This window comes from Microcebus murinus, chromosome 6 (assembly GCF_040939455.1).
Source record: "Microcebus murinus isolate Inina chromosome 6, M.murinus_Inina_mat1.0, whole genome shotgun sequence".
Lineage (NCBI taxonomy): Eukaryota > Metazoa > Chordata > Mammalia > Primates > Cheirogaleidae > Microcebus > Microcebus murinus.
Window position 1 is genome coordinate 5,522,305 of NC_134109.1, and position 16,884 is coordinate 5,539,188.

A 16,884-nucleotide genomic window follows, 5' to 3' on the forward strand; every position below is an offset into this window, starting at 1 on the left:
TCGGACCCTTTGGGCAGGAAACCCCGGGGTTCCCAACACCCAGAGTGGTCTGGGGGGGTGATGCACAGAGGCTGGTGGGCACAGCCCCACCCTGGGGCGTCCTTGACACAGGGAAGGGCCCTCAAAGGCGGGGACCCCCACCCCCCTCGCCGGCTCTCGGGCCGCTGACAGCAGGGACACGTGTAGCCCAGCGCGCAATAAAGGAAGAAACAGACACGAGATTAAGTAGCCCTTTCTTGTTTATTTCGCAATAAACAAGATTTTTTGCACGTCTGGGAGAGGAAAGAAAACGGGAAATTTAAAAAGAGCGAGAGCTAAGACATTTCTTTGATGTTTTGGTTACAAAATTATCATTACTCCTCCTCCTCGTCCTTCTCCTCCTCCTCCTCCTCCTCTTCCTCCTCCTCCTCTTCCTCCTCCTCCTCTTCCTCCTCCTCCTCTTCCTCCTCCTCTTCCTCCTCCTCCTCTTCCTCCTCCTCTTCCTCCTCCTCCTCTTCCTCCTCCTCTTCCTCCTCCTCCTCCTCTTCCTCCTCCTCCTCCTCTTCCTCCTCCTCCTCTTCCTCCTCCTCTTCCTCCTCCTCCTCTTCCTCCTCTTCCTCCTCCTCTTCCTCCTCCTCCTCTTCTTCCTCCTCCTCCTCTTCTTCCTCCTCCTCTTCTTTCTCCTCCTCCTCTTCTTCCTCCTCCTCCTCCTCCTCCTCCTCCTCCTCCTCTTCCTCCTCCTCCTCCTCCTCTTCCTCCTCCTCCTCTTCCTCCTCCTCTTCCTCCTCCTCCTCCTCCTCCTCTTCCTCCTCCTCCTCCTCCTCTTCCTCCTCCTCCTCCTCTTCCTCCTCCTCCTCCTCCTCCTCCTCCTCTTCCTCCTCCTCCTCTTCCTCCTCCTCCTCCTCCTCTTCCTCCTCCTCCTCCTCCTCCTCCTCTTCCTCCTCCTCCTCCTCCTCTTCCTCCTCCTCCTCTTCCTCTTCCTCCTCCTTCTCCTTCTTTCTTTTCCTCCTCCTTCTCTTTCTCCTCCTCCTTCTGTTCCTTCTCCTCCTTCTCTTCCTTCTCCTTCTCTTCCTCCTCCTCCTCCTCTCCCTCCTCCTCCTCCTTCTCCTCCTCCTCCTCCTCCTCCTTCTCCTCCTCCTTCTCCTCCTCCTCCTCCTTCTCCTCCTCCTCCTCCTCCTCCTCCTCCTCCTCCTTCTCCTCCTCCTTCTCCTCCTCCTCCTCCTTCTCCTCCTCCTTCTCCTCCTCCCCCTTCACCTCCTCCTCACCCTTCTCCTCCTCCTCTCATAATTTGGGGCCGAATTAGAGAACATGTCTTAGACTGCTGTCCTTAACTTCCCCGTTTTTTCGTAAACCACACACTACACCAAACACACCGAGGTGTGGATGGGCGGTCAAGATCCATACACTCTCAGCAGAACCTGGTTTACCATAGGTATGGAATGGACCATGTCTGCATGGCGTGAAGACCATTGCGAGCACTGCTGACACTGCTCCGATTGCACTGTGGGTGCACGTGGGTGGTGCTGTAGAATTTGGGTGGGGCGGCCTCATTGTGTGCTGGCAATAGATAATTTGTCTCGTGGGAAGGTGAGATGGCGGCACTCTAAAGGAGGCATCCACTCAGGACCCTCCAGCCCACGGAACTTTACCTGCACTGTGCCAGACGCCCTGGGGACACCTGGGTGTCCCCTCCCCACCCCTCCCCTCCAGATGTATCCCACAGCTAAACGGACACTGCCTAGCACTCGCAGGTGTCTCGCAATGCTTTCTGATCACATGGTGGGTGGGTGATGAACCGATGAATTAATGAGGAGCCGGTCAAGGTTGAACAGCCAGCCTGACCCCTTTTTCTTGTCTTCAGGGGACCTGGCTGTTCCCTACATCATGGAGATGGAGAAAGAATTTGATGGTTTTATGACTCTTAGAATTCTGCATTTGGGGAAACTGAGGAACAGAATCGTCAGCAAGCTCAGTCAAGGTCTCACGCTGAGAGAAAGGCCAGACACGGAACCAGCCGACTGCCTGGCCATGCCAACAATTCTTTTTTTTTGTCTTTATATTTTACTATTTTTGTCGTTTTTTTAATTTTTTTTATTTGCTAACGAACTCAAAATTAGATGAGATGATGACTTGCGGTGGGGGAGCCACGGCCCTGGGGACGGAGGAGGGTGCCGGGTCCGGCAGCAGGAGCTTGGGGAGAGGAAGGGGCTCGGCAGCGACCTCATGGGGCGGGAGGGTCAGGAGTTTGGGGTGCGGGCAAACTGGGGATGAGGGTGGGAAGGTTGGGGGCAAAATCGGGAGGGATCTAGGGGTGAGGCTGGGCCGGTGAGAGAGGACGGAGGTCTGCCGGAGGGGAGGGACTGAAGAGACAGGGCCCCGTGGCTCTGAATGAAGAGATGAAGACCTCGGTGAGGTCGGTCTCATGTGGAGATGATGAAGCAGATGACTGAAGTGTGTGCACGTGGTGAAGGTGATGGCTGAGAAATAAGCACTTGGAGCAAGGCAAACACGGCAGATCATAATAAAGCTAAGAATATAGATCTCTATCTAAATAATTCAAGCAGCAAAATATTTCTAACTGGTACCCAAGGGCTGTTTAGCTGCCCAACCTTAAGAGCTGGAAAGCTAAACAGAACTCTGTCCCATTTCTTTCTATTCTCGCAAAAAAATAGATGCTCTGTTTTTTTGTATTTTTTTTTTAAAAAAAAGGCAAATTCATAATTCACAAGCTGGCTAGGTCTTTTGGGATCTGAGCATTATTAACTCAGCAACACAAATGTAAATCCATGGCTGTGTCGGCCAGGTCTTGTGCCACTTCTGCCACAGAACTGATAAACACCCCACAAGCAACAATTTCCACTAAGCACTGTGAAAACCTTGGTGAGGGCTGTGTTGCTGCTCAGACTTCGCCAGGGGCACTTGCGGTTCAAAGTGCATTCACATCTCAAGAGACATCTCGAAATCTACAGGTAGGGACCGGGCTGGGGCTCTGGGCGGGCGGGAGTGGGAGCTGTGGGGCTGGCTGCCTAAGTGGCAGCTCCAGATGGCACGCTATGTCCAAAGGGGCTGGTTCTTCCCAAACAGGGGGTGGGCCAGGAGGCCACCCCCCACTCTGAGAAATGCAATTTTAACATCAAGTGGACAATCAGGATAGGCCGAAATTTTTGGGATCACACGATGAGACTCAGTCTTCGTGGGATCCTCACTTTTAGGGTCAGGAAGTATTTTGGTTCATACTCCCCATCGTTCCTAATTCAGAAATTTAGAGCCAGAGAGGACCTCAATGGTTGGTGTTCGAACCCCTCCCTCGAGAGGGGCGAGAAGGTGGACCCGGAATTGGGGTGGGGACTCGCCAAGGGTCACACAGCGAGCGAGTGGCAGGGCTGGGACAGGGTCCCAGCCCCCCAGCAGCCAATCCGGGACTCTCTCTGCCTGACACACAGCCGCTGCACTCTGCAAAATCTCAAATCAACCAGAAAGATCTAAGGGTTGCAGCGTTAAACTTGATGTGAGTGCACGTTGGACATGGCGTGTAAGAATTATCGAACGAAAGAGATTCTAGCCTTTGTCACAGTGGTCGGTCAGAACAACGCTTGATGGTTTCACGAGCACCCCATGACCGAGGCCCCTTGGAAAGGGGTGTCGGGCACAGAGTCCTGGTAATTTCCCTGCGAGGGTTTGTCGCTTTTTTTTTTTTTGTCTTTTTTAGTTTTTTTTCAGTTGCTTTAGAGTTTAGAATAACATGCTTATTTCTTTTGCTTGTTTAAAGATGAAATTCTTATTATTCTTTAGCATGCATTAATTGAGAGAAAGGGGATCTTTTAGCATTGCGTTTGTCACACGGCAACACAAGGACAATATACGCAACCACAGCGTTCACCAGATTTGACACAAGATAAAGCGCACTCCACCACAAGGACTAGGACAGACCGCACAAAGCGAACTATGCGAATCCCCGGGGATGGGGCGGGAGGCTGTGGGACGCTGCTCAGATGGCATCCTCCATGGTATCCCGGTTGAAGGTGGTCATGTCGACCTTCTCCGGGAGCACGATGTTGACCGTCAGGTCATCGCCGCTCTGGTAGTGCAGGAGCACGCTGCTGCTCTCGCGGAAGGGCCAGTGCTTGCGCACGAAGGACGTCAGGCATTCGCACTTGTTGAGGAAGAAGAGGCCCAAGAGGCCCAGCAGCCCCAGAGTGGTGATCACTCCCAGGATGGTGAAGCAGATAGCCTGTCCCTCAGTGAGGAGAGGGGTGTTCTTGTTGACCCCCTTCACGGACACCTTCAGGATATGGTGCTCGGGCTTTGCCACTAGCTGCTCATGCACCCCGGGGGTCACGCGGTAGGTCAGCCCGTAACCGCCCGGCAGATGGGCGACCTTCGGGGGACCCACCGCGCGCTTCTTGACACAGGCGGGCCCCGTGAACTCGGGCTTGCACAGACACTCGAAGCTCACCTGGGAGTGCTGCATGCAGGCGCCCCCGTTCAGGCACGGGATGCCGCCGCAGGTGTTCACGGACTGGCTGCAGGTCTTGTCGATGAAGCCGGCCGGGCAGCGGCAGCGGAAGTCGCCCCCGATGTCGGTGCAGACGCCGTCATTCTTGCACGGGTTGGGGTCGCAGCTGTTAGTCACGATCTCGCAGAAGTTGCCTGCAAAGCCAGGGCGGCACAGGCAGGAGGGGAAGTCGGCCTCGCCCTCGTCATCCACGCAGTAGCCTCTGTTCTTGCAGGGGGACCTGCAACGCAAGGTGACACGGCGAAGGGTCCTCAGGGGCTGGGCTGGGACAGTGCTGCGGGGATCGGTGGGGGCAGGCGCCCGGCCCCACTCTCCCTCCACACATGTCGCAAACTGGTGCAGAAGGTCCCGGCCTGACAGAAGGGCAGGTGCTCAACAGGTATTTAGTGAGGGAGGGAGCAAGGGAGGCACAGGGAGACACCAAGGACCATGTGGCCTGTCTGCAAGGGGCTCACCGGCTGCTCGAGGCGGGGTGCGCACCTCACCCTCGTCACGATGCCAACGTTGCACACACCTGACCTCCCGCGCCAGGATGCCCATGTCCCCCCCCATCTCTTATTTCATCTCTCCGACCAGAGGACTGATGGGTAGTCACTAGACAGATGGGGAAACTGAGGCTGGGAGAGGAAAAGCTAGTGACAGCCCAGATCTAGAGCAAGCCCCCTTCCTTTAGCTCTCCCCCTGGTGGCTATGGCAGAACTCACTCCTCCTAGGACCTGCCATCGTCCCTGCCCATGGCCACCACCACCCTGCCTTACTACCTGTACTTTCACTTTCCGTGGAGCGGCCCACAGGCTGCTGTGCAGGAAACCCCAAGGGTCTCTTAGAGCGAAAGAAAGACAAGGCCTGACCACGCCTGTGTGAACCTGCGTCTGTGCCCAGCTGTGTGATGGTGGTCCCTTCGCTGGGGGTAAGCTTGCAAACTGAAGACGGTTGCTCACAGCAGGGCACAAGGAGCATTTAATGTAAGCGCTTTTAAATGACCAAGCCCTTTGTCATCTGATAAATACCAAAACTCCAGGGAGGAGGGGGCTAGACTTTTGGAATCAGCGTTGCTGCTCAGGGTGCAGGGCTCTGGAGGAATTCCAAGGACTGGGGGGGGGGGGCTCTATTTTGACAGATTGGCTTAAGTCTGTTTGAGACAAAAGCAAAATATTTTAAAGGTCTCACTCTGTTGTATTTTTTTTTTGCCCCTTCTTGCTAATAAGCAGAAATGGAGTTCAGCTGTCACACCCTCTCTTCTGACCCTGGCTAAATACTGGCCTTCAGAAGCCTCATTAATGCCTGTTCAGAGCTCGTGCAGACTCCCGGGTCCGCCGTGCCCCCTGGAACCCCAGGTCAAGGTACGCCCATTCTGCATGTTAGCCTCTGTGTCCTCAAAGGGGAGAGACACCCCCAGCCCCAGCCCAAGACTGGGTTCAAGTGTGGACTCCTGAGAGGGCAGTGGCCTTTCTGGTTGTGTGTCTGCCCAAACAGAATTGCCAGAGCCTCCTCCCCACTGAGGGCAGCTGAGAGCTGACCCACCCCCTCCCATGCCCCTCCACCTCCTCAACCTGGCAGCTCTCTCCCCAGACATCCCAGAAAATCCAACTGCAGAGATCACTGGTTCCCCAAAACCACTGCTTAAAATATGGTAAGTGGTTTCGCAAACAGCCTGGGCCCCGGTGAACTCTGATCTCTTATTATGTTGCCTTTAGAAAATTATGCAGTACTGCACAGTGTTCCACCATCCCAATTGACTGTCATTCACACACATCAGGACTCGGGGACGTCAGGGGAATATGAAATCGCCTTCAGGATTATGAAATGACACATTCCCCCATAAATACCCCATCTAGGGTGGCCCCCCATGGGGCTGCTGGGATGAGCACTTACTTCCATCTTGTGTCAGGCAGAGGTCCAGCAGGGTTAGGCTGAAAGGGTCTTTAGGGGGTGGAGAGCAGGAATCTGAAGCAGCATTCATCAGCTCACACAGCCAGAGTGGGGATACTTACCCTTGGATGGCACAGGGCCCGTGGGTTCTCTCACAGGTCAGTCCCGCAAAGCCACGGGGGCAGGAGCATAGGAAGGAGCCGTCGTTCAGGTCCATGCAGTTCCCTTCGTTGGCACAGGGGCTCGAGTTACAAGGCCGGAGGTCTGTGGGGTGGGGGGAGGGGGGAAGCAGAGAAGACCGGACCTTAGCAGCCCCTCCTAATGCAAGTGACAGGCGAGCTGCCCAATGGCTCTGCTGTGGCCACCAACTGGGGTCCAGAGTAAGGGGGTATAGGGATCCCCCCAATAAAAACCCCAAAGTGAGTAAACTGAGACTCAGAAGGCTGAAGGGGCTTCCTTGTGTAAGGTTACAGGCCAGAAAGTAGTCATGGTCACTGACACTCTCCTGGCACCAGGTCACCTCTCACGCCCAGCAACATGTCCCTGACCTGCTGCAGGGACATGTTGTGCTGCGCCCCTCCCCACAAGGCTCCCCAGGCTGTCTCCTGCAGACAAGATTTCATACCCAGCTTCCCCAGTGGGGGGACTAGTACAGCCCGACCCTTGAAAAACCACCTGCTCTTCCTGCTTTTCCATCAAAGAGGGGCAGTGGGGGGAGGATGAAGACGTAAAGACCCCCATGGGGAACCAAGAAACCTGGCTGAGCCTCGGCACTGCCCCTCCTCCCCGTGGTCTCTCGTTCTGCTCCGAGGTTCTGAACTAAAGGGGCCACGATAAAAAGGCTGCATCTTTTGAAGGCAGGAAAATTAGAACTATTGAGCGCTCTGACAGCACGGGTTTCCATGAACACTGGTATATTTCCACTGCCTTTTCACACCTCCCGTCATGCTCGCTTCATTATTCAGGCTCAGCAACCATGGGCGCGCTGAACACAGGGGCCCGGGTCAGGGGCTCTCTGACGGTGGAGACCCCAGCTCCCCAGCAGGGCCAGGAGGGGCCCTTTGTCTTGCCCTGTGTCCAATCTGCTGCCGTGTGGCAGCAGAGTCCAGCTCCTCCCCACCCGGTGCCTCAGTTTCCCTATTTATAAAAGGAGGGGCTCCCCCTGGCTGGTCTCTAAGGGACCTTTTCAGCTTTGGCTTTCTGTCATTTGAGCTGCTGCACCTGCCAACCAGAAAGCAGGGCCAGCCAGAGACAGAGAGGTCAAAGCGGGTGTGTGTGTGGGGGTGTCCCGGGGCCATGCGTGCGTCTTTCCTCCCTCCTTCAAAGCCCTCTGCTCCCTCGTGGAGGGAAGGCCGCAGTCAATCAAGAAGGAAACCCGGCATGGCACGAGGGGACATGAGGAGGATTTATCTTTACAGGACGGCACCGGCAAAGTGTCGGCACGCAGCGGGCTCCTAATTCTCTGCTCCCGGCTCTCCTGTCACTCGCAATCTTAAATTTAAGCTAAAGAGCTGGCAACCACCCCCCGCCCATCCCCGCTGCTGTCCCACAGCATCAGCCCTTCAGGCCTCCGACCACAGAGCAGGGCGGATTAAGCCGCTCCAAGGAGGAGGCTGCTGGGGGGTCTCTGCCCAGACAGCAGCTGTGGCCATGACAGCCTCAAGGTGGGCAAAAAGGGAGAGAGAAGGCTGCTTCCTCCCCAAGACCCCAGACTCTGCAGCCGTTCCTAAGCACACTGCCTTCATCAACCTGGCTGGGAGGAGTGCCCGGGGCCCACGGGGGTAGGGGGTAGGGATGGGGCTGGTCTGGAAACTCCAGCCTAGGTGTACTGTGTTCAGATACCAAAGAGAGTGGGCTCCCGGCTGAAAGCCTAACCCTGATCCCCAGCAGGGGCTTTGCTGAGCCCTCCTGGCTCCCCAAACGGCTCAGAGCTGCTGCTGCTGCTGCCGCCGCTGTGAGGGGCATCAGAGCTGCAGCATGAGTCAGCTATGCGGGGGCTCTGCACCATATCTGGGGGGAAGTAAGGGCCAGAGATAATTCAGGGTGGGGGAGCTCCACTCTGAAAGCCAGCTGCCTTGGCTACAGAGGGCAGGGGCCACAACAACATGCTCTTGGGTTTTCCTTAAGGGAGGGTGTTAGAAGCAGTCGCAGATGAAAATTAATCCTATTTCTGAGGCCAGGGGAAGGGGTCTTAGCTGGCTTCTCTCCTGCCTGCCTATCCTTTGGCAGATCTTTTTGCTTCTCTGATCCTCAGTTTCCCTATTTGTACCACGCATCTCTGCTAATGGGGACTGAGAGGAACAGGGCTCCTGAGGCAGCTGCCTGCACTGAGTTTCCCAGACCTTAGGGCAGGTTTTGCCAAATGAGAATGGGCTCAAGTGAATATTCTGCAGCCTGAAAATGCAGCCACAGCCAACTCTCAATTGCTCAGGGTAATGGAGGCAAAGATTGCATAAATTAATGAAATCAACAGATAACATCAATCTGCACTTTAACCCCCTCCCAGCCTTTCCTAGCCCCCAGCCTCCCCTGCCCCTCAAATCGGCAGCCCAGTCCTCATGATCCTGACGCAGTCCTGCTCCCCACACCCCTCCCCCACTTGTTTGCTCGCAGGCAGCCTCCCAACAGTCTTGTGTGCAACGTTCTTGGAGTATATGCTCTAAGATGCCCTGAGCTCTTTCCCATCTCTGAGCTTTAGTGACCTGGCGAAGCTGCCTGGGGTCTGGGGCCCCCCTCCCCCGGCTCAGTCGTGTGTGTTTATTTTGTGACTCTTTATTCAACAGGCAGTTCCTCCAACCCCCACCCCAGTGCCTTCGCTGGGTGCTGGGTGCTGGGTGCTGGTGGTGCACAGGTGAGCAAAATAAAGTCCCTACCTTGGAGGAGGCATCTGGCGCCAGCAGGAAGTGTATAAACACATCACCGCAATACAGCTGTGCTGGTGTGTTGGGATGGGGGAAGGGAGGCTGGCAGCCACTGGGCTGGGGGCTGAGGGCAGGGAGGCAAGGAGCGGGGCAGGGCAGGGGGGAGCAGTGAGCAAAGGTGAGTGCCAACCTATCTCGCAGAAGTCTCCGCCCCAGCCATCGCTGCAAAGGCAATCCCAGGGTTCTTCACAGATTCCGTAAACGCAGCCAGGATTGGTCATGCATTGGTCACACAGGGCACCCTGCCAGCCAGGCTTGCACCTGTGGGGTCAGGGTAAGAAAGATGGGGACATATGAGGGGAAGCAGGGGTGGGGAGGGATCTCAGACCACTTTCTGTGAACTGAGAGCCCTCGGGGGTCTTTGTACAGTTTCAGACCAGTGGTCCCAGGAAGCGAACACCAGCCACCTGAATGGAAAAACTTAAAAGGGAGAACACAGAGGGGCAGATACAGAGGACTCCCCCGCCCCCAGGGCCCGGGAGAGCGCTGCGTTTTGCCGCAGCGGCCTGCAGTGGTCTCACCCTACCAGGGGCTCTCCTGCCACGCCACTTGTGAGGAAGCAGACGGCCCCCACCCGTGCCCTCTTCTCTTCCCCCCCCACTCCCGCCAGTTTTCTGCAGGGGTGAGGAAGCTGTCTGCCGCAGTGGCCAAGCCCCCACTGTTTTTCTGCCTGACTTCATGACTCCCCAGGATTCTGGCCCCCACAAGCTGCCTGTGAGGAGTCACTCTGTTACCTGCAAATACTGTCTTCGTCACAGTGTCCACGTGCGGGGTCACAGTTCAGGAGGCATTCAGATCCTGAGGCACAAGAAAGGTTATAAAATTCACCCCACAAGGCCCCAGAGACCAGGGCGAAGCCCATCTTCCCCCTAATGGCCCCCGCCTCCCTCGAGGGACCCGACAGCCCTCTTGGGTCCTGCCAGCCTGGCACACAGCAGGCACTTCACATCCGTGCGTGGACATGGCCCAGTCCACTCAGGGAAAACCTCTGCCATGTTCCTGGCTATGGGATGACCACAGCACACTCCCTAGATCTTAGGAGCAGGACAGACACCTTCCCCCTGCCCCCGAAAGGAAACACGAAACCTCAGATCCTCCTAAAAGGAGGGATGGGAGACACTGCAGGGCAGAGCTGACCCGGGGCCCTCAGCCAAACCCTCACTTTTGCAAAGTGAGCTGAATGGGGAGCAGATTTTGACGTGTTCAGTTTTGGGAAAGCCTAGACAGGTTCACCTGGTGGGCTCACAGGTAAGGCATCTGGATTTTTTTTAAGGTTCACCCCAGTTAAGCCAGGCACGCAGGCCTAATCCCCCACCCCCACCCCAGACTCTTCACGCTGAAAAGATGACGACGCCAACAACTACGACGCCAACAACTACGCCACAAGGTTTTACAGAGCAGACTGAGGGGCTGCAACGCTGTTTAGAGACTCCGACACTTCAACAGGCACCTACTGTGTGTGTGTACTCAACCAGCTCACCAGCCTTCCCCACAGCCCCCCAAAAACCACTGGCGCAGTGGGGGGGGGCGCTGCGGGAAGGGGGCAACTCTCTCGCTGTCAGAGACAGATGGCCGCTGCAGACAGAAGTGTCGCAGCCCCTTACCTAGAGAAACGCGCCACGCAGGAGGGGCTCAGGCAGGGCTCTCACTGGGAATTGGGGGCTACGACGGCAAAGTCTCCCCCCACGGCCCCCAAAGACCTGTTCCCACATGCGCACGCAGAGACACCCCAAAGTTGCACCCCACAGCATTTTCACAGAAGACGCCCAGCATCACCTCGTTTTTTCCATACCTCCTCTCTCAGCGCACGGACACCCCTCCGAGTGCCACTTCTGTGGGGCGGGAAGGGGCTGGGGGTCCCGCACCTCCCCTGCTCTCCCGGGGACCCCAGGGCCCGGCTTGGCATGCAAGGGTGGTGGGCAGGGCGAGGGAGGCACCGTGCGGGGCTAAGGGTTAGGCGGGACGGGCGGGAGTTTGGGCGCGCGGGACGGAGCGTGCAGGGCGCCGGGCGGCCAGCGGGGCGTCGCAGGCTTCCCTAGAGGGGGCGCGAGCCGGGCCGCCGGTGGGGGGCTCACCATGGTTGGTGTGGCCGAAAGCCAGCAGGAGCAAGAGGACGGGCAGGAGGGCTTTGGTCGCGGTCATCGCGCGGCGGCGGGGGTCGCGGTCCGGGGAACGGCGCGGGCGCGGGTCCTGCTCCTGGTGCCGTGCTGGGCTTCTGGTTGCGGACGCCGAAGGGAGAGCGGGCAGGCAGCAAGGGGAAAGCCAGGGCTGCGCCGCGCTCTCCACCACTGCCGCCGAGGAGCTGCCGCCGCCGCCGCGCGCGCCGCCCTTTTCGTACCGCCCCCCCCCCCCCCCCGCGGCCCCCGCCCCCCCGCCCCCGCCTTCGCGCGCACGGGGCCGGCGCCGGCCAGTCCCAGTGACCCCCAGCCCCCCATGGGGCCGCCCCCCACCACTGCAGCGGCCGGAAGCCAGCTCGCTCATGGGGGTGCACTCTTGGCTAGACGGGCACAGGTACCTCTCGCACGTTGGGCGCTCGTTGCGCACACGGGACAGCACACGGGTGGCTACGCACGGGCCTGCTCTGGACAAGTCGCGTGAACCGGACCCTGGCTGGGCCAAAGACCCCCAGGAAAACACAAGTGCGCACTCGGAATACAGAAACGCAAGCAGAAACACCAAAACACTCATTGCCAAGGTCCCAAGCATGCGTGCCATAGGTCATATGCCCAGAAAAGCACAGATACACACTGTTAAAATGTGGACTACGCACATAACCAAACACGCACACAGCAAGACAGTTAGGAAGAGCCTGATGTCCCCTGTATCCATAGCCATGGTGCGGCAGGAAAATGTAGATGCACTTGTAGCAACACACACCCTTCAACACAAACGCACTGCAACCAAACACACGTTATAGAGACAGGCCGGAGCGCCACATGCTTAGTCATGGGCAGAGAGAGGCGGACACGCAGTTATGAAACCCTTGGCGTCCTCCACCTGTAGCGGCCCCTCCACGCAGAAGCACACGCAGAGCCACATGCACACCTAAACACACAAATACTTGTAAACATGCAGACACCCATACGAACGTTCAGTTACACCCGCCCACACACACACACACACACACACACAGCGTCGTCACAGGAAGAGTCTTAGTCATGCTGAAACACAAACACACGCACTCTTGAACACACATGAACACTCAGCCACACACCTGATATCCATAAGCACACATTCCCAGTCCCCAAAACTCACGAATCACAGACTCTTGGCCACATGCTTACAATAACACACATATGCAGTCACCGGACACAAACACACACAGTCGCATCCATCTTTGTCCACAGTGGCGTGTGTGGGCAGCCTCACCAATGTGCCGTGTCTCTTTCTCTCTCTCTCTCTCTCTCTCTCTCTCTCTCTGTCTCTCTCTCTCTCACTCTCTCTCACACACACACATACACAGGCACACACACACATACGGTTGCACACCAGGCAGTCAGCACATGCTCCAGACCCACTGGGAGGCCTTCACTCAGTGGTCTGGAGGGCCTGGGGGTGGGGGATGCTGGACTCCGGCAGAAACCCTCCAGCAGAGCTCCTGGGGGAGGGGGCGCTCGCTCGCAGGCATCCCTCCTCCCCACCGGCCCCCAGCCTCAGCCTCTGCTCCGAGCCTTATGCTGGCTCAGCAGCGTCCCCTCCCTCCCTAGCTGGATCGCAGGCTAAGGAAGATAGGGAGGGAGAGGGCTGGAAGGGGATTAAAGGTGTTTAACCTCCTGCGGAAGGGTTCCAGGTGGTCTGGAGATCTTTGGATGGGTCGTTTGAGATGCCTAATTTGCATAAATTGCATATAGCTCCTAGAAGCTGGGAGTGGGTAGCCCGCCCCCACCCCGTTCACAGCTCCCCCTTCCCCACAGAGCTGGGGGGAGGTCATTGCTACTCTGAGCCTAGGGGTGGGTCCTTTGGCTTCCAGGCCATTTAACTGGTCCCTCACAGGTTTGAGGACATGTTTGCCATCCTAGGGGTAGGTGTGGGGAGGCAGGCCAGAGGGAGCCCCCAGATTCACCAGCTCTAAATCAGTGCTCCAGAAAGGAAGGGGGGAGAAGGGGGAGCACCTGACAGGACAGAGACCCAGGAGCTGCTCTGGGCTGGCTCCAGGGAGGCTGGAGGAAAGCCCCAGCCCCTTGTGGAAGGTGTCCCTTCCCTAGTGTTATCCACAGAACACCCAGATAGGTGAAGGCTTCTGGGAAGGGCTTTGGGGGCAGGCTGGGGAAAGCAGTTGGGGTGCTCACCACGTGCCCACCACATGCCCCTGTATTTGCTGACCCTGCTCTCTTCCACAGACTCTTTCCTAAGTCAAGGAACTGAGTGCAACAATGGAAGGTCTTTTGCCCAAGGATCCTGGCCTAGAACAAGAGTGACCAACAAGCCCAAGCCTGGAAGTCCCAGTAGCCACCGGTGCGGCAGTTGCCAAGGTCTCCCTGACCCACCTCTCTCTCTCCCCTCCCTTTGAGGGCCCTGACCTCAGTCTCCAAAATTATCCCGTGCAGCAGGCAGACCGGGAAGGGCTGAGTTCTCAGCCAGAAGCCAAGGAGGGGTGGAGGATCTTAGGGCCAGCACCCTGGAGTGAGGGCTCCCTAGGTTCCTCCCAAAGTCACACAAGGAGGGGCTGTGGACTGGGGGAGCACGAAGGGGACCCCAGTGGCCATCGAGTGTGCCCCCCACCTAGGTTCCTCCCTTCCCCACCCAGGTCCTTTCCAGCCCACAGCCTTCCCCAGTTCGGGAAGGGAGGGAGGCGGAGGAGGGCATTCTCACCCGAGGGAGTCGGTGTCCAAATGTCAGAGGCTTAAACCAAAAGGGCACTCCCTTGGCTGAGGGACATCTGCTCTCTAATCCCATCTCCATCCCTCGCCTGCTGAGGGCCCTGGGCTGGTCACTTCCTCTAGGAGCCCTGTTTCCTTGTCTATAAACAGGGATGCCACACCTGTCCCCAAAGGGAACAGGTTTTATGAGCAGAAAAACTCGGTGCTTCCAAGGCCTGGCCACAGACACTGCCACCTTTTCCTCCAACAGCTGCAGCTCGGGGCCTCTGCCCCAGACAGCTAGAGCAAGGGGTGCAGCCGTCCCCCAACCTGGGCCCTGCAAGGGCCCCTACTGGGCTGCTTTGGAGAGGGGGAGGGGACTTTCCTGTCTAACAGGACCTACAAGCCGGGGAGCTTTCTGTTGGTTTTCTCTAGTCTCAATAAAGGATTTGTAAATTCAGGAGGCCAGAGAATTCTTTTCAGCAAGCAGACGCTGAGAAAGGGTAGCTTAGGAGCAGTAGGGAGGGGAGATTGGTGACTGTCACAGACTTAAGTCTGCACAGAAAACACGAAAATGCCAATCTAGTCCCTTGGGGAGAAGCCAGCACCGTCTGCTCTTTGCATACAGACCCTGGGGGCTGGGGAGCATTGGGCTGGAGGAGTCAGATGCCCCCTGCTTTGTCTGTGCGTCCTTCCCCCCTCCTTTAGAGAGCGAGGCTCTGTGTACAGCCCCTGGGATCGCCAGGGGAGGCAGACAGCCTGTGGGTCATCACAGCATGGCATGGCAGGTAGTCTATGCAGGTAGCAGGGACTGGACCTGTCAACTGTAGGGTCTGATGCAGAGCCTGGGCTTCCATCAGCGGCTCTGCCTATGGCCCCCCTATTCCCCCAACACCAGCTGGCTCCCCAGGGAAGGAGCTGAAAGCAAGGGGCATGTGCACTGCTCACTGGGCTTCGCTGGGACAGCAAAAGAGCCGGTGGTGGGTGAAAGTTTTCTGGGGGGACCAAAGAAATGTTGTCTGCAGCCCTTTTCTTCCCCCTCCACAGCCCCTCCTCCCTCGTCCTCGCCCCCTCCCCCGTTCCCAGACGCTAACTCCACCCCCAGCCAGCCCCAGACCACTTCTCCCCTGATTAAAGGCGGAATCGGCTGATGGGGAAGCTCGGCAGGGTTGAGCTCCTGGGAGACTAGCTAGTCCCAGGCACGCACAGCGGGTGGGTGGCCGGGGGCTTCACCCACCCCTCCATCGCCTCTGTGCCGCCCCCCCCCCAGCTCCAGGCCTCTAGGAGGCTTTGTTTCTGCCCAAACAGGATCGTGTTTTTCGAAGGTGCCTGAGCCCCGCTGATCCAGTCCTGGTGGACATGGTACAGACAAGAAAACTGAGGCCCCCGTCCCGCGTGTGTTCTCCATCCTCCCTCCAGGAGGGGACAGGAGCTCCCCGGTCCCAAAGGGGCTGCTCACTCACAAAGGCAAGGACCAGAGCCCAGAGTCTGGGGTCACCTAGTTAGAGTCCTGGGACTGCAACATCCTGGAGGCACCTGGAGAGGGATCTCCCCCACCAAGAAGCCACAGTCCCTGGGTCCAGGGCTTTCCGGGCAAGCAGGCACTGCCTTTTCTGCCTCTCCCTGACCTCCCCCTCAGGTTGGGATTCCGGTTTAGCCCCATCTCCTCACAGCCTGAGCTGGGTGGGGATCGCAAGGCCCATTGCAGAGCCGAGCTGGCTGAGGCGTGGAGACCCCCAGGGAGACTCGCTGATGCGAAGCAGCGCTGGGATGCAGCCTGGGTCTGCTAGGCACGGTGCCAGGCCCTCTGCACAGCCCCGGGGAGCAGTTAGCTCGCAGGGCCCGGAGGAGCATGGGGAGGCCCTGCCCTCCGTCTCTGCCCGGGGGATGGCTCCGCAACCTGGGGGCCGTGGGCTTCACGCAGATGCCGAAGAGGTGCTCAGCTGCCACCCTTCGGATTATTTTTCCAAGCCTGAATTTCGCCTTCGGAGAGAAAAATTCTCATTTCTTCCTGCTGAGGGGAGGGGGCCTGGGGGCGGAGGATGGAGGGAGATGAGAGGCACCCTGGTACATTTTCGAGAACATGACGGCTGGGTTTCAAGTTCAATCAGAGAGAAGGCTCTTCAGTCTGAAGTGGACGCGCACAGCCGAGCCGGGGACATGGCCGAGGAGGGTCACACACCCTGCGTGGTCCCTGCGTGTCCCGAGTCCCTAAAGCAGGCCTGCGTGTGACTCAGGGGAGAAGGAGCTTGGGCCCCCAAACCCTGTAGCAGGCTCCGGGGAGGGGAGGGAAAATGCAGAGAGGGGAGCCAGGGCCTGGGCAGACGCAGGTTTGCGTTCGTGCTCGGTGTTGGCTTCTGTGGGGTCACACTCTCCCCCCAAATAGAACCGATGCCTCGTCATTGATGATGGGATTCAAAAATAGACTCCTCGCTTCCTTCCTCACCATCGGAATCAACAGGGATGTCAGGATCACAAGTCTAATTGTCCCCGTCATCAATCGAATTATCCTCTTAAAGGGCGCAACTGAGTCATCCCTGCGTGGGGAGCTCTCAGGGGTCCTCCGGAGGGGTTAGTGACAGCTCCTCATCCCACTCCCACACCTGTAGGTAAACCCACCTCGGGGGGCCGGGGGCCCTTGTGGGGGGAAGCAGAGCCTCGGGAAAAAGAAGTTTTTTTCATCACTTAGCCTGTCTGTGCAGGCTTGGCAAAACGTATAGTGATTCTTCATCAGAAATTCCCAGAAGTTAATTTTCCATAAAACAGAGGCTCGCCTCTTTAAATGTAGCCTTTCATC

At 57.6% G+C, this 16,884-nt stretch overlaps 1 protein-coding gene across 3 annotated transcripts; it reads right to left on the reverse strand.

Moving 5' to 3' along the window:
• Positions 1-3,728: 3,728 nt before the first annotated feature.
• DLK1 (delta like non-canonical Notch ligand 1) lies at positions 3,729-11,598 on the reverse strand. Of its 3 annotated transcripts, none has more exons than XM_076003716.1 (6): positions 11,364-11,598; positions 10,023-10,086; positions 9,419-9,549; positions 6,490-6,631; positions 4,436-4,715; positions 3,729-4,210 (listed from the first exon to the last, which is right to left on the reverse strand). In XM_076003716.1, the coding sequence occupies exons 1-6, from the start codon at positions 11,428-11,430 to the stop codon at positions 3,968-3,970; spliced, it is 927 nt and encodes a 308-aa protein (XP_075859831.1). In that variant the 5' UTR covers positions 11,431-11,598; the 3' UTR covers positions 3,729-3,967. The 3 variants fall into 3 exon arrangements, with proteins under 3 accessions (XP_075859831.1, XP_075859830.1, XP_075859829.1); XM_076003715.1 differs by having other exon boundaries at positions 3,729-4,216; XM_076003714.1 differs by having other exon boundaries at positions 3,729-4,715.
• Between the last annotated feature and the right edge of the window lie 5,286 nt (positions 11,599-16,884).